Source organism: Sebastes umbrosus, chromosome 10, assembly GCF_015220745.1.
Source record: "Sebastes umbrosus isolate fSebUmb1 chromosome 10, fSebUmb1.pri, whole genome shotgun sequence".
NCBI lineage: Eukaryota > Metazoa > Chordata > Actinopteri > Perciformes > Sebastidae > Sebastes > Sebastes umbrosus.
In genome coordinates this window covers 23564604-23587267 of record NC_051278.1, presented here as the reverse complement: position 1 = coordinate 23587267, position 22664 = coordinate 23564604, and the positions used below count along the sequence as shown (strand labels likewise).

Genomic DNA, 22664 nt, shown 5'->3' with positions numbered 1-22664 from the left:
CAGGTTGGGAACCTGCTGCTTAGATGATTTGTCTGTGAGTTTAACCATTATGCACAACCTTCTGATATGATATATCTCTCTTGGATACTGTTCATCAACACCACATCTTTACTTATTAATTAAGTCATCATTGACATTAATCTAGAATACCTCCTTATCATCCAGTCATTCAACAATCAAAAACACTAGAGCGCTCCTTTCCTCTTAGTTCTTAGAACAATCATATTTTTTTGCCAGTGAAAATACATTGCATAAACAGGTGCACAGGGTTTATCATGTTCAAACCATCTCATCCCATCATAATAATCATGAGAGCACTTGAGGCCCACATTAAATTTTTCATTCGCTGCCAGCAGCGCTGCAAAAACACATAATGGTGTTTATACATTTTCCCATTAGGGTCAGTGTTTCCAGCTGAAATACCCAGGCTAAACACCCCAACCTTTTTATGTCTGCGTTTAGAATCGGCACCAGTCAGCTCAGCACGCTTCCACATAGGGAATATGATAAAATGCACTTCGGAACAGAGGTGGGATTGAAAAAAAAGAAGTTACATAATTAGGGAAGCCGAATGAACATCAACTGCATAATAGCTTTTCATTTCTGTGTCAAGTGCACATTGAGAATACTGTTCGCGCTGAAGGCTACTCTCTCCCACAGCCACATGAATACAATGAGCACTCAGCTAGGAATCACTCGTCATAATAGCAGTTACATCATCGTATAGAGGGACGCACATGCAGAGTTAGTGATTGAAGACAAACAAGTAAATTAAATTTAAGAGTAATGCATCAGGGGTTTATTACACTATCAACCCCCCCGAATACAAATACTATCGATATTGATCATGTGAATGCTGATTACTTAGAACTTTAAGAAGATACAAATGCCGCCTTTAAGACCACCAAATTTGACCGTTATCAGGCCATTAAATAGCCGTTATCAGTTGCTATAAGCACCATAGATATGGGTGAATAGGGGCCTACTACGCCTACTATGTTGTAAAAGTGAAAGCAAAATTTAAAAACAACATGCTCTATCATGTTTCTGAATGAAACGTTACGTTTTGAACACAAACAAAAAGGCTTCTTTAGGTTTAGGCAAAAAAAACTACAACTTCTTTAAGTTTAGGCAACAAAAGTTATGTTTAGGGAAGAACATCATGTTTTGGCTTAAAATAACGATGTTTGAAGTGAAAGTGAAACTTAACGCTTGTGAACACAAAGACAACTACATGTTGTTGGTTTCACATGGGATCCGAATCCCGGCCTCCTGTGTGAAAACCCTGTGTGTTGTGTTCATCCATCGGCCTCAACCACCACCCCATATTGACCTCCGCTTCTGCTCCTGTCATAATTTCTACAGTCGTTACAGGCCGCTGTTGTGTTCTGTTATACCTTCTTTCACTGCCTTGTGACCCAAACAGCTGTTTATGTCTACTACTCGCACGTGCGGAATAGAAATTATGGAGCTTGAGTTTTACCCGGAAAATTTTGGCAGAGCACCAGTTGCTCTCTATCTGCTGTAGCAGCGCTGTTTAGCCCGGTTCGCCGGGTCAATCAAGCTCAATGGACAATGATTTGTTTCAAACTGTATGCCAACACTGTTAAACTGAAGTCGGTTATATTTGTGGTTACACTAAAAAATGTAATTACGACAGCATCACCTGAATGTGTCAATTAGTGGCACGAAAAAAAAAACAGACTGGACGGCGAGTACTTGTCCCCACAGCCTTCAGGCAGCCTCCCACTGCAGATTCAGACCGTAACTAATGATAGTGTTTATCACTGCAAATGTGACCACACTCAATCATAAACAATACAGAATTAAAGCATATGGTCAAAGTATTAACACTGTAAAGCATACTATTAACAGTGTAAAGGCTACAATGTGCCTTCATTTGTGTATTTCAGTCAGTCCGTTGTGCCTACCCTGTATGAACGAGCACAAGCTACAGCTGAGATCACAGTCTTATCATGGAGCATTACAGAATCAGGAATACTTTATTGATCCCCATGGGAAACGGGGTTACTTTTAAATTTGAGTGCCTATTTTCAAAAGAAATGAAAAAATAAGTTATTTTCTGCATTTTCGTTGGTTTTCCCAATTGTGTCGAAAATGTACCGAACCGTGACCCCAAAACCGAGTTACATACCAAACTGTAAATTGTGTGTACCGTTACACCCATACGACCAATAATGACTATTTAATGGCCTGACAACAGGCTAATCGACTGTTAGAACCAGGATAAATTCATGCAATTGTATCAGGGTAAGAAGGGGCTGCACAGGTCATTTACACACAGTTGTGGCTTATGCAATTAATTAAGCGTGATTGGCTGTGATATTTACACTTTGCATTTATAGCTCTTCATTGGTGTGTCTGGATTCATAGGTCAACTGTCTGACCAATCACAGGTGCTTCTTTTGATCACAATGAGATTATCTGGTCTTTGCTTTTTGCAGATGCATATTAATACCTCTTTGATTTGGCTGCATGCTGCTCTGGCTTTTTTATTTTTGGTCTGATTTTGTGTAAAGAAAAACCTTTTGACATCTTGCGTTTGTCACATCCATGATTGACTATTGCAACGCTGTTCTCTCTGGCCCTTCCCAACAAACTGCTCAACAGGCTTCAAATCATTCAGAACTCTGCTGCCCGGATCATTACCAGCACCAAATCCTCCGACCACATCACCCCCTTCTCATCCAACTACACTAGCTCCCGGGTCAATACCGGATTGACTACAAAAACCTTCTGCTCACCTACAAAGCCCTCCGCAACCTCGCCCCCACCTGTCTCTCTGACCTCCTTCAGGAGTAAGCCCCCCTCCCTTTCCCTGCACTCATCCACAGCTGGTCTTCTGACCATCCCCACCACACGCCTCAGCACCATTGTGCTAGGGCTTTCAGCTGCACAGCTCCCAGGCTCTGGAACTCCCTCCCTCCACACATCCGACAGTCTGACATTATTACAACATTCAAATACCACTTCAAAACTCACCTGTTCAAACTGGCCTATTCACTGTAGTGTCCATCATTCTGTGTCCTTCCCTCTACAGTTTTATTCCCCCTCAGACATGTCTGCCTAAATGTCTCGTTATGTTCGCTCTGCTGGTGTTTTCGTCGTGTTTGGCTGTTTTTTTATCTGTTCGAGTATTTATTTTATGTTTGCAAGGTGTCCTTGGGCAACACCAAATACAATTTTATCATTATTATTATCTTACATTTTAAATTAATTCTTAAATTGCTTTTTAGTACAACATTGCCAGTATGTATTACAATTTGACAGTAGATTAAACAATGTTTTTTTCCCAAAGATGGTTGAATAATTCTGGTAATGACAGTCATAATTGTGCAGCCCTATATGATATGTTATTATGTTGATATATCGCCTAGCTCTAGTTCAGTTTCTGGTGGCATTCCTCATGAAGCAATAACGTAAAAATCAAATTGTCAGTATTTTGAGAACATCTTGCTTCCCCTAATTTGTCATAATGCACTACATTTACTGTAATGTAAGATCAGGGAAGGCTACATCTATAATAATGAAGGGAAGCTTAAACCAGTCTAATATCTGTTAGGGAGAGAATGAAATGGCGTAGCCAAAGTTGATTTTGCAAAAAATCCATTATTGATGGAAGTTATTTGGGCCTACTTTTGGGCCATGAGATTAACTATTAAAGATGTTTCGTAGGAAGTAAAACTGAGATTTGGATAGGGAAATGTACGTACATTTTTTAGCATTTATGAGCATTTACTGTTTAATAGGTGTGTACCATGGCATGGGAAATGGAAAAACCAATGAGATGTAAAAGGCATTAGACTGTGACTTTAAGAGCAAAGTAAAAAAGTGTTTCCTAAATGGCAGCAAGTGAGTGCTCCAGTCCAAGGCAACTGGATCTTTCTTGTCTGTCATCCCATTAGTTTCCTATCGCTCAAAGACATCTACTATCACCGATGTCAAGTCAAGTTTAAACATTTCGTTCTCATAGTAAACTAAAGTTTGTCTGGTGCAGTGCTGGAGTTACAGTGTCCTCTCAAAGTTGCTCCTTGTCTCAGTGATCAAATACCTTACGTTAATCAGTTAATGAATTGTCTTGGTATCTATGAACTGGAGAGAGATAAGACTTCAGCACCAGCTGCTTGTCTGGATGTTTAGACTGCTTTCTGCTTGGTATGTGAATGCTATCTCCAGCTGGGTGTGAGCCATGTGCAGGCCAGTCTGTTAAGGCTAATCACTCCCGTCATTAGAGCACTGGGGCTCCCTAGCTACCACTGATTACATCTCACAGTAGGTAATGAATAGCTCTGCACTGGTCCAGCACACCTAACCCAGCTGACTTCACATTTGCTTCATTTATTAATCTTTTTGTTTGTTTTTGTGTGGAATTTTGTTGCACATGCATGCACGCGTGTGTCTGTGTGTGACCTTGCTTAAATAGGCATCAGGTTTTTTCACGTTCCCTAGTTTTGAGTTACACTGTAGAGCAGCTGGTGTTACGTTACTGTGACAGGAATACGGGCTTGGTTTTGCTCGCTGTTGCCAAGTAAATATCAACTTACAGGACCTGGTAAGACATTACACACCTGTGACGTCACCTATTGAGACGTTTTGGTCATTTTCTATGATGACTGGAGCACTATGTGGCTCGATTTATAAGACCATATCTTAGATGCTCTGAATGTTGGGCAACACTGTGGCTTTGTCCAAAATTGTATACTATGTGCTACGTACTCAATACGTGTACTATCGTTCAACATATTTTTGTGTGAATAAACAGTAGTATGTATATTTTCGGATGCATTGGGCAGTAATTTACGTTGTCCCTTACTGAGAGCCTCTTTGCCGGTTGGAGACGTGTAACCATGGTAACCCGTGCCAACCTTATACTAACAGTTAAATTGAAGCGTTATTGATGTTACAGAGCTGTCCGTGAACGTCTGTTATTAACGTTGTCATCACTACCGCTTTGCATTGTGGGGATATTTATGCCGCCGTAGTGTACAGGGTTGCATACTGTAATATTTCAACAGAAAAGCGATTTCGGACATACTTTAATATCTCACAAACTGTTTTAGCGTATTAAATAGCATGTTAATATGGAATTTCTCACGCAACCACTGAACTCCAAAGTGCTCCCAGCGGTCAGGCCAACATGGTAGCTCACTGCCGTTGGTGTGTGTGTGAATGGATGAATGGGAGGACATTTGTAAAGCACTATACAAATACAGCCGTTTACCAGTATTAGTCATACATATATGCAATTTTGTTTTCTGTAGATCTGAAACAATTTGTTGATTAGTTAGTCGTTCAACAGAAAAATAATCACAACTATTTTAATAATTGATTAATCATTTTGGTCATTTCCTAAGCAAAAAAATGCCAAAGATTGTCGGGTTTCAGCTTCTCCATTGTGAGGATTTCCTGCTTTACTATATTTTATGTCATTATATATAGACGTTTTAATTTATTTTATTTTTATTCTTATTTATTGTTGGTCATCGATGCTTTTATATATATATTTATACACCTATTTTTTCACTACTTGTGTACACAACAGTCCTGCCTATTCCTCACCTTTATCTGTCCATCTTTGTTGTCCTTGCTTTTAGCTGTTATTTCTATTCTGTGTAAGCATAATTGAGAGATGTATAAAACCGGAGTCAAATTCCTTGCATGTACAGTATGTACTTGGCGAATAAAACAGATTTCGATTCTGATTCTGATTGTAAATTTAATATCTTTGTTTTTTTGGACTGTTGGTTGGACAAAAAAAGACCCTGGAAGCTCTCACATTGGACTCTGGGAAACTGCATGCACAACTATGCATGCACTATTTTCTGACTTTTTATAAAACAGACAAATTTCATTTGACTATTTCATAGATCAAACAATTAACTAATGAAAGCAATCAGATATTTTTGAAAAGACAGTTTGTAATGTTTTAATATGTAATAGAGAATATTAACAAAAGATAATAACACAAGATAAGATAATCCTTTATTACTCCCACGGTGGGGAAATTTGCAGTGTTACAGCAGCAAAGGGGACAGTGCAAGCAACAAGAGGCATCCTTAAAAAACAAAACAAAATATAATAAATAGTAAATAAACAATAAAAAAAGACATTATAATAGGTAAACAGTAAAAAGCAAAATATGAAAAAATTTAAATATATACAAATATAGTAGTAAAAATATAGTAGTAGACAGACATTATTGCGCATGAAAGAGGAAATGTTGACAGGATATGGACATTGCACAGTGGTATACATTGATATTGAACGTGATGAGAGAATGAATGCATTATCAGGTTTTTGGTGTGTGTAGTCTTCTGGGAGCAGTTTTGATTGTAGAGTCTGAAAGAAGCAGGAAGGAAGAACCTGCAGTGTCTCTCCGTCACACACCACAGGTATAGCCTGTCAGTGAAGGAGCTGCCAGGTGCTGTCAGAGTGTCCTGTATGGGGTGGAACATGTTCTCCATCAGGAATGATAGCTCAGCCATCATTTTCCTGTCTCCAACCACTTCCACTGGATCGAGGGGGCATCCCAGGACAGGGCTGGCCTTTTTTAACCAGTTAAATCTCTTCCTGTCAGCAGTCGAGATGCTGCTGCCCCCAGCAGACAACTCCAATAGAAGATGGCTGATGCCACTACAAAGTTAAAAAAAAGGTCCTCAGGAGTGCTCACTGCACTCCAAAAGACCTGAGTCTCCTCCGCAGTTAGAGTCTACGCCGTCTCTTTTTGTCTGTCCAGTCCACTTTATTGTTCAGGTGAACACTCCATTGATCTGGAGGCGGTTCCTCTGGCACAAACCCACAAAGACCTGGGTCAGTTCTCTGTAATTCTCTGTCGTCCCCGTCTTTGATGAGGCCGACGATTGCAGAGTTGTCAGAGGAACTTTTGGCAGGTGGCAGTGAAGTCTGCAGTGTAAAAGGGTGGTGAAGAGGAAGGAAGCCAGAACTGTTGTATGACTAAAATAACAGTATAAGCTATGTAAACTGCATTAATATCATTAAGTTTATTCTAGGAGTAATTTGTTGTTACAGTCGACAGTAGGCCTATTATTCCAACTTTCTTAGGTGATATTTTAATGAGTCATACTGGGCCCACCTCGAAATTAACTAACCCTAACCACCGAGGTGGGCGCTATTGCCTAATTTTAACAGGGGGGAACTCTATTTGACGAGGGAACAGACTTCGACATAACACCAACTCTACGTCATATAACTGCTGAGGTGGGTCAGCGGGGACAACGCACAGTATTAGCACCTGTTTCAATGCCGCAGCTAACCTTACCGTGTTGTTGCTAACAAATAATAGAGTTATTATGTCTTACTTTGGTGGAAACAAAGTTTTACCAACGGGTAACGGAGATATTACAAGCTGCAACTTGTGTTACTGTGTGTTGAACAGTATGTGTTACTGTTGTCAGCTAGTTTAAAGCTCAAACGAACTCCGCATGAGAAGTAAAAAAGGAGGGAAATGGAAGGAGATAAAGGAGTAGCTGCCATTTGCGTGACTGTTAATGCACGTCTGTGAATGTATAACGTTAGCTCTCTCTTGTACCGTTAATTCATCACATGCACATGTGTTGATCAGCATCTCATATAAGCATATTTTAGAGAAAGTATAACACCATATGTTGGGGAAGGAAATTCTTCTTTCCAGGATGTCTGGAATTATGCATATCATCTCTTCTGCTGCGCTCTGCCAACTCAGTCAGTCTGGACAGGTGAGAGTCTGAACATGTGCAGCTGTGTGACTGCTATTAGATTTTTTTTCCTTCCCTGAGCTGCATGTATTTTCTTAATGAAGACATTCGCTAATGGGATAAATATATGAGTGGACACCTAGTGAAGTTAGAGGAAATTGACAGTCTTCTGGGAGTGCCAAGAGGGTTGACAGGCGTGGTGATGAAACATATTTTTACATAAAATGTTACTTAGCAAGCTGACATTATTTGTCAATTTGTCGCGTTAGCAGTGCTGAGCTGGAGCCCGTATGCAATCTGCAAAAAATCAGAATCATTACAATCACCATCATTCACCTGAGCTGCAGGTCTTTGGCAAATAGTAGAACATGTAAACTGCACACAAAGAAAGAGTGCTGCGCCACTATGCCAGCCCCTTTCTCTTTTCTCATTTTACATTATTTTATTACTCCAATCTGTTATTCTTGCGTCTGGTATTAATCTATCAAAGCACTGTTTAATTGATCTGTATCGGCTGTGTAAAACACAATCAATTAACTTATTGTTCTCCGTGTTCCTGCATAAGGGCAGAGTGTTTTGTTGCCTGTGGGAGTTTAAATATGAATATTACAGGACAGTCTGCTGCTATTATGATTCTAATTGGGTTGTAATAAGGTTGTAAACACGGTGATTAAACAAATACTTCTTGTGATGCAGTTTTGTTTGAGCACTCTGGTGTTATGGATAAAATAGCGTCCACTGATAACTAATTTATGAGCCCATGTGCTGCTGGCATCTCCCAGGTTTTATGACTTGGATCTTTGCACAATTTATGAGGCTTTGTTTTTGCATTTGGTCTCTTGATCAGTCGGATGACATGGCGCTGCACTGTGTACGGGGACGGGGAGGAGCCACTTGAGATGCAATCTGGTGCTTTTGTTACATTGATGAGTCCGCAATTTTCATTACCTGCACTAAGGGGAGGATGCTGATTTGAGATTGATGAGGTTGTCAAATCTCTTGAGAAATGACTGTTTTCTCTAGTTAGCATATGAGGCACTTTGTTGCTGAGTGTTCAGCTCAGTTGGGGATTCCAAGTAATTCAGTGTCTCCAACTTTGTTCCACAACAAAGGATGGATGGGCTTATTTTACCAGAATTATGAACCTCAATTTGATACATCATTTAATACAAAAACACATGTACAAACTTGCTGTTTCAAAGTATGCAATTGTTAATTTAGAAAACAAAGCAAACAGAAACTGTGTGGCTGCAGCAACTAGAGTTGAGCCGCTGTAAATATTTTCAAACCGATTTGAGTGGGATCAAAAAGAAGGCATTATTATAGGGGGGTGCATTAGAGGCTGTGACAATCATGACTTATCACATTCTCTACTTTCACCCCCTTTAATCACAGGTCTATTCCCGTCATGACACACTGACAGTTTGGGAGTCCTGTAGAGAGTTTCTCTTAGAGGAAACATATTGTTGTCTGGGCCTACGTACATTATTTTTCAACTTTAGCTTTGAACCCGAAACACCTCTGTCACATCATGTCACTCGCCACAGCCTCAGGCTATTATCATCCTAAATGTGGAGCTCAGACGTCATTTTTGCCAGGATGGATACCGGGTGAAAGACTGACAGGAACGGACGGTCCTAAGGGATTTATTAACAGAGCGAAATTGCCTGGTAATGCACAGAAGGAACTGTGTCGAATAATTAATCAAAACAACATGTTTGATGTTGCACATAGGCACAGGGGGGTTCTGTGGTTCAACAGTCTGATGATGGTTGCACAAAATGTAACTAGCAGATCTGCCGTGTCCGTGCGTATTTGTGGCTAGACAACAACACTCTAGTTAAAGACTGCAGTGGGGTGCGCTGTGCTGGCTCACTCTATACTTATCTCATGCGCACAAATTAATGAATGAGTGTATGATATTGTCATAATTATTTTCATTGTGGTGAAAACTGGGACAATTTGGTAGTAACTTTTGAAAATCGGGACATTTGAGTGTTTTTTACAGATATTTGACTCAGGACACGCAGCTTGAAACCAGGACAATCCCAGACAGGCCGGGACGTCTGGTCACCCTAGTTTAAGCACCTGCTTCTCTTCTCATTTTAAATCTAAACGATAGAGCAATAATATTGGCGTCTCAGTAGGTGCGTGAAAGGATTGGTCGTGTTGCTGTTGTATTTTATCTGCAGGCCTTTGCAGAGGATATCTACCTTTTTGGCAAAAGCCAAAATGTTTCCACACGCTGGACCTCAAAGACGGCTTGAAATCTCTTGCTCGTCTTGCTGTTCCTCTCCATCAGCCATGCTTTGTTTTGTTGTCGTCTTTCTGAGATGCGCTGCTGGAGCATGTCAATGATGTCATACACATGGGAGAGTGAAACAGAGTAACATTTAGGATTTATTTTTACGATTAAAGGTGCTAAAAATACGTTTTGTTGTGCTTAAGTACAAGGTGCAAATTCTTAGTATCGATACAATCGATTTTTTACCTTGCAAATCAATTTTAGATCGATAGACGTCGATGAAGGACAACTTGCAGAGTAAATATCGATGTCGTAGGAATATAAATCGATACATCGATGTAGTAGATGAATCGTTACACACCTATGATTTAGTAAGACAATAATTCAGTATGATCTTTTATTGACTTTTAGCAGAATCATATTGTGTTGATACGATCTTATCATGATGTTATTCTACTAATTTCTGATGGCTAAAGCAATGATTTTGAGCAAACTGTGATTAAAAACTACCAAAATGAGTTGCTGGAATTTTTGTTTTACAGATATGAAGAGATTTTTCTCATCAATTCAGAACTATGGAACACAGCTCTTTGCTTTAAGCATCAGTTTGATTATTTGATGTGATTTTTCTTCAAACATTTGCCGCATCATGGTATATATCTATCGGTAAATATCCTTGCAAATACAGTGATAATGATTTCAACCATATAGGCCTGCACTAGTATTTAGACTGTGATGATTTATGTAACAGTCTAGATAAGAGATTGTTTGAGTGTTACATCAGTCAGATTATGTCAGTGCATTGTCTGCCTCTAGTCCATTTTGTTCTGCTACAGTGGATGACTGTACTGTTACGAGACAATGGTGTGAGGCACTCAAAAATCCTCCACTGTCAGCTATCAAAGAGAAGCAGCATCCACACCTCCTCTTAAGAGCTGGAAAACAACACTGAGGTGATATTACTTTACTTTTACCATCTCAGTGTCACATTGTGGAACTGAATGGACTTATTTTGACAAAACAATTCATGGGGACAAAGCAGCACTGCTAGGTTCAATACAGTCTACGTATGGAAGCAACAGTTTCCTGCTTATTATGTAAAGGTAAAAGCTTTGCAGAGGAGACTTTTTCACCCTTTAGTATTTATCTTTAGAAAATGTTCTTGTTTTATTTTTCTGTGCAAATGAAATTTAACTTAATTATTGTGTCAAGATTGATTCAAAAGCTCTGTAAATTAAAAAATAACTTGAAATTAACTTTTCAAAATTGAAAACCAGCACAAAGGAAATTAAAAGTTTTAAAGGCATACACATAATTATTTATTTCTCCCTTTCTTCATTCCGCATGGTGAGTCAGAGCCATTCCTTTCACATCAGACTATATTAGCACTGATGTTAACAGGGAAATGGGCATGGGGGATGAAATCCAGCTAGTCACGGTGCGCTGCTGTTCAGATGGCGTCCTCTAGTGCGATGACACGTGGTGGAGCACCTCAACAACACCTGAACTAACAACTGTTCCTTTCATTAGTTTACTGACTTGCTGTATTATGAACTGGAAGACTAGAGTTTGATTAATCGGGATTAATTGCAAATAAATCACACATTTTTTATCTGTTCAAATTGTACATTAGAGGGAGATTTGTGAAGTATTTAATATTCTTATCAACATGGGAGTGGGCAAATATGCTTTATGCAAATGCATGCATATATTTATTATTGGAAATCCATTAACAACACAAAACAATGACAAATATTGTGCAGAAACCCTCACAGGTACTGCATTTAGCATAAATAAATATGCTCAAATCATAACATGGCAAACTCAAGCTGTCAGTGTGCTGACTTGACTATGACTTGCCCCAAACTGCATGTGATTATCATAAAGTGGGCATGTCTGTAAAGGGGAGAGTCCTGGGTACCCATAAAACTTATTTTCAGGTTTTTCCTCGCCAAAATTTCACGTACCTTCGTAGCGTTATTTATCGTTCTATCTGACAACCTAGTATGACACGGTTGGTACTAATGATTCCGTTTTTTCTAGTTTAATATGATAGCAGTATTTTCACTTTAGCTTTAAAACTGAGCCCGCTACAACCTCCAAAAGATCGATTGTGTTAATGCGTTAAAGAAATTAGTGGTGATAAAACAAATTTGCGTTAATGCGTTATCACGTTAACTTTGACAGCCCTAATATTTATGTGATTGTCAAATTAAAAAGTCTTTTTCAGCTTGTTCAGTCTTCTGCAAGCAGTAATTGACGAATACAAATTAGCAACTGATTTGTAACGTTTTTGTCACTTTTCACCAAACTCATGACCAAAGCTTCAGTGATGTTCCAGTGTGTCTGTTTGGTGTTAATTGTGACTGTGCCATTAATTATTAAAATTAAATTAAATTAAATTATAGATCCTTTCTACTTGCCAGGAGCAGTAAATTATTAATATGTTTCCTGCTTTTGGTGACATGTTTGGCCTTTCAGAGCTAATAAAAAAGTTGTGATTTCTGTTATCGAGACATCTGACAGCCTGTCAACACCAAAGCACATGAACAGGAAGAGGTGGAAAAAGGGCTCGATGCCGGATGAGAGGCGATCGAAGGAACACAGACAGAGGAAGAAAGAGAGAGACGAGCTGCTTTTTCTTTTCTTCCAGGGAGCGCAAAGCCCCTGCACTTAGGGGATAAAGAACGGCATCTTGACTCTCTGTGTAATCCATAACTGTGATTGCTTCATTCACCTCTCCCCTGCGTCACAAGTTTTTTATCACTTTTCCCCTTTCACCAAAGAGATATGATGGAAGATATAGGCAAGCATTTTTATTTGGCAGAGCCACTTGTTGTGGTTGGATTGCGGTTACATGATATGCATTAAAGTCCCAGTGAAATGACAAATACACTTTCCGAGTTTTAATCTATGTTAATAGTTCATTTGTCTCTTGTTATATGCCAAATATATGTCAAACAATGAGTATTAGAGTATTTTACATCAAAATCCTCATCAAATCCCTGTCTTTTCTCTTCTGTGAAATGGTTTCAAATGTTTGAGGATGTTTGAGATAAAAAATGATCCTTACTCCCAATTTTTTCCAGTGGCCTCTCGCCACTCATATTGCAACGAAAAATCCTGCGGCCCAAAAAACATTTCCTCCATTGACCACCATTGTAAAAGAGTTGACAGGACACTTTGAACTACAAACAAGGTTGATTATGACTATTTCTATTGTGTGTTTCTAATGTTTGATCCATGGAGGTTTTATATTTGTTCCTCTAGTTGACAAAAGTGATTTAAAACATCTGCGACATCATCACAATGTAAAGTCTATGAGCCGAGCGGAAACTCATGGGTGGGGCCAGCGGGAAAAACACTACTGTGCATATTTAGTGGGCCTCATTCACCGGAAGTTAACCCAGAAGCGAGAAAACTTTTTTGGCATATATGCGCAAGGCGAGCAATTGTACATTGGACTGAATATCCGGTTCTTATTATACACCCACGGCGTGGGGACAACAGTCTTCTGCTCTGTAGCTCCGTATTGCGCTAAAGTCTTAGTCCGCCCACTTTATAGCGGTCCAATCAAATGTGAAGAATTTGATTTAAATCTCTCTTGTAACTGTACACCGCAGCGGTTGCGTTAGACTTTCTCGTTGTCTGTCATTTTGACGGACAGGGTTGTAAAAATTCCTACACAATCAATTATTACCCAGCATTTTAATTTTAATTTGTTAATGACAATAATACATACTGTAGGGCTATTTAAAGGCTGAGTCTGTGATTCTAATCCAATACACTTTTTATCAAATTCAGCAAATATCTCTTCATGGTCTGCTCTATCTCTTTTTGTGCGCTCCAAAAAATCCAATGTCCTATTTTTTTTCAATAAATTTAGTATTGGACTGAAGACTGACTCAAAGCGGCACACACGGCAGCGGCACTTACTGTGTGCGTCGCTTTTTTAAGTAATTAATATACAGAATAAGCTGATAAATTATGCATTTATAAGGGCACAGAAAGATAAGATGAACAGAGACATAAAAACCGACCGCACGGTCTCTTTTCATGTTGATGAGGCAGATGAATGATTTTGTGCCCGTAGTCTTTGCCTAGGACATACAACTTCTCATGGCCGTTTTAATTTTGTCCCAAAGGCTGAACCTGCGCTCTGCTGCCACACTAGAGACTGAATTAAAAGACCCTCTGAACGTGGGATTCACTGGGAGGAAATCCTGCACCATGCGCTTTTTCTGCACCAGCGGCGCAGCAGCATCGTCACCATTCTGACCGTAGTCAGAGAGGCGCTCCAAACCTTCAGATTTTTCCGGTATTGTTAAAAGAATTCAGTCAGTAAGTTTCACTGGGACTTTAACAGGTAGAGCAGAGTGGAATTGTTGCACTTAGAGCTTCATGAAAGCTTTGTATTGTTGCTGGAAACACCGATATCTCTTCATGATGTGACTTATGAGAGAACTGTATTGGACACAAAGTATTGGAGCCATCTTTCTTCCAGTCAGAAATTTATCCTGTTTCCCTGTTCATTAAGGAACATTATTGTTGTTGTTACTTTATGTAAATGAGATACAGCATTCCCATGTCAACCCAGAGGAGATTTGGAGGAAGCTGTGGAAAGAAACGTCTTCCTTCTTCAGGGTGGCTGGCTGGCTGTGCAGGTCTGAGTTTTCTCATGTGAAAGGGATCAAAGCAATCTTACTCAGCCCCGTTAAGAAAGATAGATGTACGAATGTGGGAAATCAAATCTGCTTCAAAAGGGAACACCACTGGGAGCCGGAGAGATGAGAAGTCAGTGAGAAAATGGGGAACCAGTGTGAAATTGCTCTTGTTGCACTGTAAGAGAGGAGAAACACGGCTTGTCTCCTGCTGTCCACAGACTGTTCATGCAAGGTGTCTGTTGTTTGGGAGCGTCGGGTTCAGTGGGGTGACATTTGTTTTGGTGTTTGTCTGCACAGATTTGTAAGAAAGCGAGGAAGTAAATACATACGGTGCGATGTGAGTGAGTGAAAAGGAGAGGGAAACCACCGACAAACGGAGAAGTGCCGATAGTATGAGTCAGAGATTTAGATTTTGTCAAAACATGCTTTGATATGATAGTGTTGATGCTTGTGAGTCCCCTCCCGTCCCTTTAGCATATGCTATGAAAGCTGATTTCACAGCTTATCGCCTGCTCTGAGAATAAGCCTTGTGAGGAAGGTGTGACATCAAATAGCTCAGACAGACAGAAACCCCCTCTACTCTGCTACCGACACCTTGCTTTCCTCTAGCTCACAGTGGAGGCTGTGTGTGCTACGGATTTGTGTGCGCGATGCACGACAAGACTCAACATACAGTCTGTATACGCACTGCTTTGCTTGTGATTTCCACTAGAGCCTGTCAGCTTGAATCAGGCACCATCCTAATGTATGTAGCTGATGCGTTGGTTGGATACAGTTTGCTCCGACAGACTCTTCGGTGCCGGCGGGGCTTGTGATTTTGTTGAAACAAGGTTATAACTTCTGATGAGGATGTTTTGTTTGTGCAGTGTTATTCCATTAAATTCCAGCTGGAATGTATTTCTTCTTGCGTGTGTAAAATATTTCCCTCCCCTGTAGACACAGATAAGCGCTTTAAAAAGTTTGTAGTGCTGCAGTTTGAGGATGGAGGCTGGAGTCAGCTTCGATTGCAGTTTAAATGGATTCCATACATCAGACCGGCATATACCGGTACTTCGCAAAAAGTCAAGGCTGCGCCCGCTTTTGGAGAGTAGAAAACCCAAGATCCCATCTATGTCAATGCAAGTTGACGTGTGTTTGGATTGTAATTTTGACAAGTTTGTATGCATTCACCTCTTGTTATACAAGAGGTGAATGCATACAAAACTGTGATGACGCCATGCTGGTCTGGTCTATAGCTTGGAGCCATAAACCTCCTCTATTATATCTTTTTTAGGACATGGCAGGGGAACAAATCAGAGATCAGCGTTTTTAGATTCATTGTTGATGCAACCAACTACACAGCAACTCTTCAGCATAGCGGTATTACTATTACCGGTTTGTTTAAAGTAGAAGTTTGGAGACATGTTTCAACTTCTTCTGTTTACGCTGTTGCCGTCTATGAGGGACGCAGGATTGTTTTCCACCAAAAGGGGGAGTGGTCACGAGACCCATGACTCGGAATGATGTATTGGAGGTCTGATGTGTTAGTCAGAAGTCGTTAAGGCTGGAAAAAGAAAGTATCAAAACTTCTTAAGCATTACTTGCAGCATCATCCATTATATTAAAGCATGTCTGTCATATTCCACCAAAGTGAGTCAAGTCAATTTGATTTACATAGCTCAATATCACAAATCACAGTTTGCCTCAAGGGTCTTTCACTTAAAGGGACTGTTTGTAACTTTTTAAGCGTATAAATGTACCGGGTCGGGACACATGCGCGCTCGCATATGCGCACTCGCGTGTGGCCGGAGCCTCTCCTCCTCTGCCTGCTTGCCTTCACTCACACACCGCGTGCGTTCTCGCTGTCTCGCTCCACCTCTAGACGTGAACGCGCGCTCACTACACACTGCAGAAGAGTTAGTTTAGCTCTGAGAATATCTAGTGAATGTAGAGTGGACGTTTGTGCAGAAATAAATGCTGCAGCTCCTCCAGACCAACAGAGGTTTCCCGTGTCTTGTGAAGTGACGGGGCTCCGCAGCGAGAAACGATATCACCGGCACCCGGTCGGAGACGGTAACGTTTCTCTTCCTGCAGCGGGGCTGAAGCAGGAAGAGGAACGTTACACTGACATTCATTGACTTAACGTCCACAGGTGTCGCTGTTAACAAGCATTTCTGAAAGTTGCAAATAGTCCCTTTAAGCACACTGCTTTTGTTTCAGTCCTACACACAACCCAGTCAAGCTTGCCAGCAGATGCAAGTATTAGATGATATAATATAGTCAGCTGACTATCTGGAATCGCAACATGAAATTGTCGTGTGGATGCATGTCTGTTGTGGGTAACAAGACAGATTGCTCTGAAAAGGGGGTGCTCAATGTTCACCTGATTGCACCACCTAAGACTGATCATGCTCCTATCGGTGGCACACCAAACACTCAAGCATTGTCTGTTAGGGAAGGGAACAATGAGTGCTACCTGCTCTGAATTCTCCAAGGAAAAGTCAGGAAAATGTTTTTCACCTAAAAATAAATTCTCAAGCAAATTAAACAATAGAGATTTTACACATTGGTATCCGTGACGTTTTGATATACTGCCCAGCCCATGGTACAATGCAGATTAAAATCTGCTGTATGATAAATCAAAGTATTACTGTATATTAGACAATCCAGTCGATTTTTGGAGTTATCCAGGAGTAACTGCATACATTCAGATAATCCAGTGGATTAAGTTATTTACTGTCAACAAAATTGCGAGATTAATGTGTTTTTCTAAAATATGAACCTAATGATTATGTTGAAGGTAGATGTGCATGTGTGTGTTGGTCACAGATGTGCGTGCGCTAGGGCTGGAGTGCTCGCTGAGACATGAATGAAAAATCCTCTCTCCCGTTTTTTTTTTTGTTGTTGTCCAGGTGGGCCGGCAATAAGGCTTGACAGAAGATGCGACGGGGGTGGTGGCTCGTCAGATGGCTGGGGACAGGAATGGCAATCCTCTCTTTGCTAACCCACAGCTGGGGCCAGGACACAGGAGGTATGAGCTGCCAGTACTGAGGCCAAAACCCTCAGGCCTGCCCTTTTTCTGTTAACTGTAGCTGCACTGCCAAGGGGAAACTTGTAATGTGGTTTCTTTTTCTCTGTCAGAGGAGCAGTATGGTGTACACCAGCACAACTGATACATTATTAGGGGACGTTCACATACCGCGTCTAAAACGAGTGAGAAACGCCAGCCGTGCCACCTTCACCCTTTATCCAAGGTGCTTTGGAGGTTATGCTACTGTTACAGCTGCCGTTACTAAGCAACCAAAACCTGCATGCTGCGATGACGATGATGAAGTTGCCGTAATTTAGCAGTAAAAGCCTCACTGACAAAACTAAACAAAGTCAAAACAAAGAAATTAATTTTCTAGCACCATGACTCCCTCACAGTAACTATGCTGCTCGATTTGTCTTTGTCAGCTTGGCTTTCAACCGGATGTTGTGACGTCCTTGGATGGAAAGAATGAAGCAAGTAAAATAGTCTGTGGGACAAATCATAAAGCTCTGGGTAGTCCTGCACTGAAATGATCATATATTTACCGTAGACTGATATTTACGGAAGAAATAAAAGATTGACACAAGCTGAAGAGATTTTCACGTTTTGTTCTACGACATAAAATACGTCAGTAAATATCCCACTCGTACATTTCGAAGCCTTAATGTGTCTTAAAAAAGGCGGTTGCTAACAAGCGGCTAAATGAGACTACTAAACGGCATCACTCCGACTCGTCGGCCGTTACATCCTTGTTGTGTATACTCGCCCTCATGCGACCGTGGTGTAGTTCGTCCATAGCTTAACATAAGCTTTTTACTTGATGATTGCATTTACACTTAAAAAAATGTAAAAGAGACATTTGTGGAGATTTTCTTGCTTAACAAAACATGTATGTATCATAAACGTGTGTTTGCCACAGAGCTTCATTTCTGCAATAATCCAAAACTTTTTGTCGAGGTTACCCAGGGCGATGCAAAAATACAGAAATACGTCATCCCTGGTGTACTCTATGTTGAACACGATTAATCTCGGGTTGCAGCCGTCACGCGCTAAAAAATAGGGGCTTGGGATCGCTCTCGCATTTGAGCGTGCCTGACGCGCATCCACATTGACAACAATGGATTTGAGGGCGCCAAAAAATGCAGCATGTGAACGACCCCTTATGTGCCGAGCTGAGGTGTGGACCACTTTGTTTTCAAACTTTTGCTAAATGGACCGGAAGCAGAACTTATTATGAAATATTTAACAATGACTTTCTAGCTCGGAGATCTTTACTCGCAAAATATGTTTAAACATTTTGTATTTATTCCCACGGCATATTTTATATTTTAGGTCTGTAAAGAGTTTCCATCCGTTCAAGATACTTGTGAATGCTGTCTGAAAAGTCATACATATGAATATTTAATGTTGCTGTACCCCTGCCACCCACTTAGCTGTATCGATCTGTTATTGCAAATAATGCAATGTTGTGTTTATGAATTGTAAGGATGATTGTTTTCCATCCCAGTCCAAATGTGTGCCTTCAGCAATAGCAATTATAGACTTTGTTTAAGTCAGTACATAGTTGTAGAACTTTCACAAAAGTTTGATTTCATTCAGGAGGACCGCAGAGACGTTGCTCTCAGGTGCGCTCTCAGTGTCGTGCATACAGTGATGCTTCAGCGCAAATAAGTTTGCTGTCACAGTGTTCTTACTCTCCTCCCTTTCAAATTCACATAATGTTTTTTCAAAAGACATTATTTAACGAAAGGGGGCGTTAATCCATTCCTACACAGCTCGCTGATTGTGCTAAGAGGATTCTCCTTGTACTGTCGTGTTCACGTTCCCACATTACTGAGGGAATCTTAGCATTTATAGTCTCAGCTCACTGACTTTGTAGCAGATGCCAGTTAAAAGTGAATTTCAGCTGTGTAAGATTGGCAGGTCTTTAAAGACGCTGAGCAGGGGGGAAGCTGCACATGCCAGAGACATACTTTAATTCCCCCGTGTAGCAATATTGCTCATAATTCAGGTCAATTTTAAGATCCCAACCCTGTTTTTTCTTCTTTCTTTTCATCCCTTTCCTGCTGCCCAGCCTTCCTTGACAAGCTCACTAATATAAAAACCTTCTAGATAAGAGTATAATCTCTGCTTACTGTCGTTTGAATTGATATTTTATTTAAAGAGGTTTGCTTCATGGGTTTGTATCATATGATTTTAGTAGAGGAGTGACTTGCTTCATGACTGACTGATCCTTTGAAGGTGAACGAGTGCCTTGTGGTTTCCCTTTTTGGATGAAGTCTCCCTCCCAGGCTCTGACCGCATTAATAGATAAGTGTTGTGTGGAGTGAGGAAGCCATTTACCCAAAACATAACAGCTGTGGAACTCAAGAACAGCCCCGTGGAATATGAGTTTGTGGGTAATTTATTTTACATCCTGTGAGGGCGTAAATATACAAAGGTATTATTAATTTTATTTATCAAAGGTTCATATAGTGCTGCTTGACATACAGGACAAAGTATTACAATGTGTTTAATTTGTGTTTTCTGGTTATGTTTTTAATATTAGATCTGTTCAATGTAAACACATTGGCTCTTTTGTATGCCTCCGCGCCAGCGACAGCTGTGGCCGTAGGCATTATTCCGTCCGACAGTACATTCATCGGTCCGGTCCATTCTCGTGAACGTGATATCTCAGGAACGCGGGAAGGGAATTTCTTGAAATTTGGCACAAATGTCCACTTAAACTTAAGGATGAACTGATCAGAAGTTGGAAGTCAAAGGTCAAGGTCACTGTGACCTCACGTCTCTCCCAATCTCGTGATATCTCAGGAAAACCTTGAGCAAATTTCTTCAAATTTGGCACAAACATGGACCTGGACTAATGGATGAAATGATTACATTTTGGTGTTCAAACCTTGCGTCCATCCCATTCTCGTGAAAGCAATATCTTAAGAACGCCTGGAGGGAATTTCTTCAAATTTGGTAAAAGGTCCACTTGAACTCAAGGATGACGTTGTTCGATTTTGGTGGTGAAAGGTCAAGGCCACTGTGACATCACAAAACACGTTTTTGGCCATAACTCAAGAATTCATATGCTAATTTTGACAATTTCACACAAATGTCTAATAGGATAAAATGATGAAGTGATGACATTTTGGACAGACATGGATGTAAACTGCAATTTGACTGGTTGGTGGAGGCATACAACCGCAAGGCGGAAATTCTAGTTTTACATTGCACTTGCATACATTTGCAGTCTTGTTAGGCAGGTAAAAGAACAAGTTGCCTCCTTACTTATTACTGTGTTTAAATCTAACTCTATCTCCTAGAAATTGTGCTTAAATACCACTAATTTGCTTTTTTATTGCGTTTTAAGGCAAAAAATAATTGCTGCCTGGATTCTGTTCCCTGGCAATATTTTTTTCTGTAGGATCAGTTACATTTATCTACCGCCGATAGTGCTACTACTCGTAAGTAGGAGGTCAGTGTGCTTCAAAGGGCAAGATTGTGACACCTGAGACCCGGGGATTCCCATCATGAGTCCTGCGTGTGGTTAGCTTCAGGCAACAAAAGCACTTTGGTTAACCCCTTTTCCTTCCGCCCTCTTTTTTTCAGAGTGGTAGGGGTGGGGGACAGGGGATGTTCAGGGATAGATAAAAAGGCAACACTATATGTCATATAGAAGTGGTGTACATCATCTGAAAGCTGGGAGCCTGAAGTTAAATTTGACATGCAGCTCAGCACTTTTAATTAATTAATTAATTAAAATATATTGTGAAAGTGTTTAAGAACGTAAATCATGATGATAGAAGTTTGTGAAGGCCATTCCGATGCTCTATTATGTCTCATAAATTGTTGCAGCAATTTTTGGGCTGATACTATTTGTTACAAAGACTTGGTGCTAAATTTAACCATTTTTACCACTGGAGAATTGATAAAAATGATCAATAATACCACATTAAGACACCAAGACCTTGAGGAACACCATAGAAAAATCCATGCTGTGATTTGGTATCAAAAACCTTTGACATTTGGAGATTTCTACAAGGATTGCATTTTTCGGCAATTGGTTGGCGAGCTCTTCTGTTCTGGAAACTGCTCATAAACCCCCTTATTATCAATCTACCTAGGAAAGCCATCCATCTTCTGAATGCTCTAGGTCTTTAGTTTGTGGTTGTAAAGTTTCATGAGGCTGTGATTATCCTAGAGGTCACAGCAGGTCATTTTATACAATGAGGTCTCATTTAAAAAAAATGGTCCTACTACTATGGGGACTCACATCATCACACATGAATACAATTGGGCTCATTGGAGCCACAAGAGTCTCAGCTTTACAGTGATACACAATTCATGCAATTCCAAGACTGTTTAGGGACCCCAGTATGCAGAAATATTTAAATACACCATGTTAGTATAGGTGAAAATAACTTTAAAATTTGTAAGGAATGTTAACAAATGCATGGTTTTTGCCCCAAACTGCATGTGATTATCATAAAGTAGGCATGTGTGTAAAGGGGAGACTCGTTGGTACCCATAGGACCCATTTTCATTCACATGTCTTCAGATGAAAGGTCAAGGGACCCCTTTGAAAATCGCCAACATTTAGCGTAAATTCGTAACGTCATTTAGGGATTAAGAGTAATCATGTCTGTCGCGTGATTCAAGTCAGTCAGACTTTTCCAGTATTAAACCATCACCATGATCCTTTCTTAACCCCAACCAAATGCTGTGGGTAAATATGACCATGAGAAATGCTAGAATTGGTTTAGTTACCATGAGCGGACATTATAGGAAACATGTCATCACTGAATTAGCATTACATTTCTTACAGAACATATTTTTTAGTAGTATATAAGTGTTCTAGGAAATAGGGTTGTTAAATTAGTTTGGCTTTTTAACTTCAGGCTGTTTTCCAAAACGGAAGAAACAATCTTCTCATTGTCATTCATGCTACAACTGCTCTTCACAGCTTTGTTGTTTCCTTTTAGCTAAATGTGCATGCCTAAATGATGCAAATTCTGGAAGGATAAGGCTTTAAAAGCAACTCT

At 40.2% G+C, this 22664-nt stretch overlaps 1 protein-coding gene and 1 long non-coding RNA gene across 10 annotated transcripts in view; one reads left to right on the top strand and one right to left on the bottom strand.

The window, feature by feature from the left end:
• Positions 1–22664, top strand: part of LOC119495340 (protocadherin-15-like) — a 306048-nt gene that overhangs the window by 75744 nt on the left and 207640 nt on the right. For all 9 annotated transcript variants that reach the window (XR_005208451.1, XR_005208452.1, XM_037781707.1 and 6 more), the window contains one exon: positions 17516–17634. Coding sequence is in view for 7 of the 9 variants with exons in the window: in XM_037781707.1 (XP_037637635.1) it covers positions 17544–17634 (91 nt within the window). In the remaining 2 variants the exon portion in view is untranslated. The remainder of the gene's footprint in view (positions 1–17515; positions 17635–22664) is intronic.
• Positions 1332–22032, bottom strand: LOC119495366. Its single transcript, XR_005208467.1, has 3 exons — positions 22019–22032; positions 18625–18631; positions 1332–1406 (listed from the first exon to the last, which is right to left on the bottom strand). It is a non-coding gene; the product is annotated as an uncharacterized LOC119495366 (long non-coding RNA).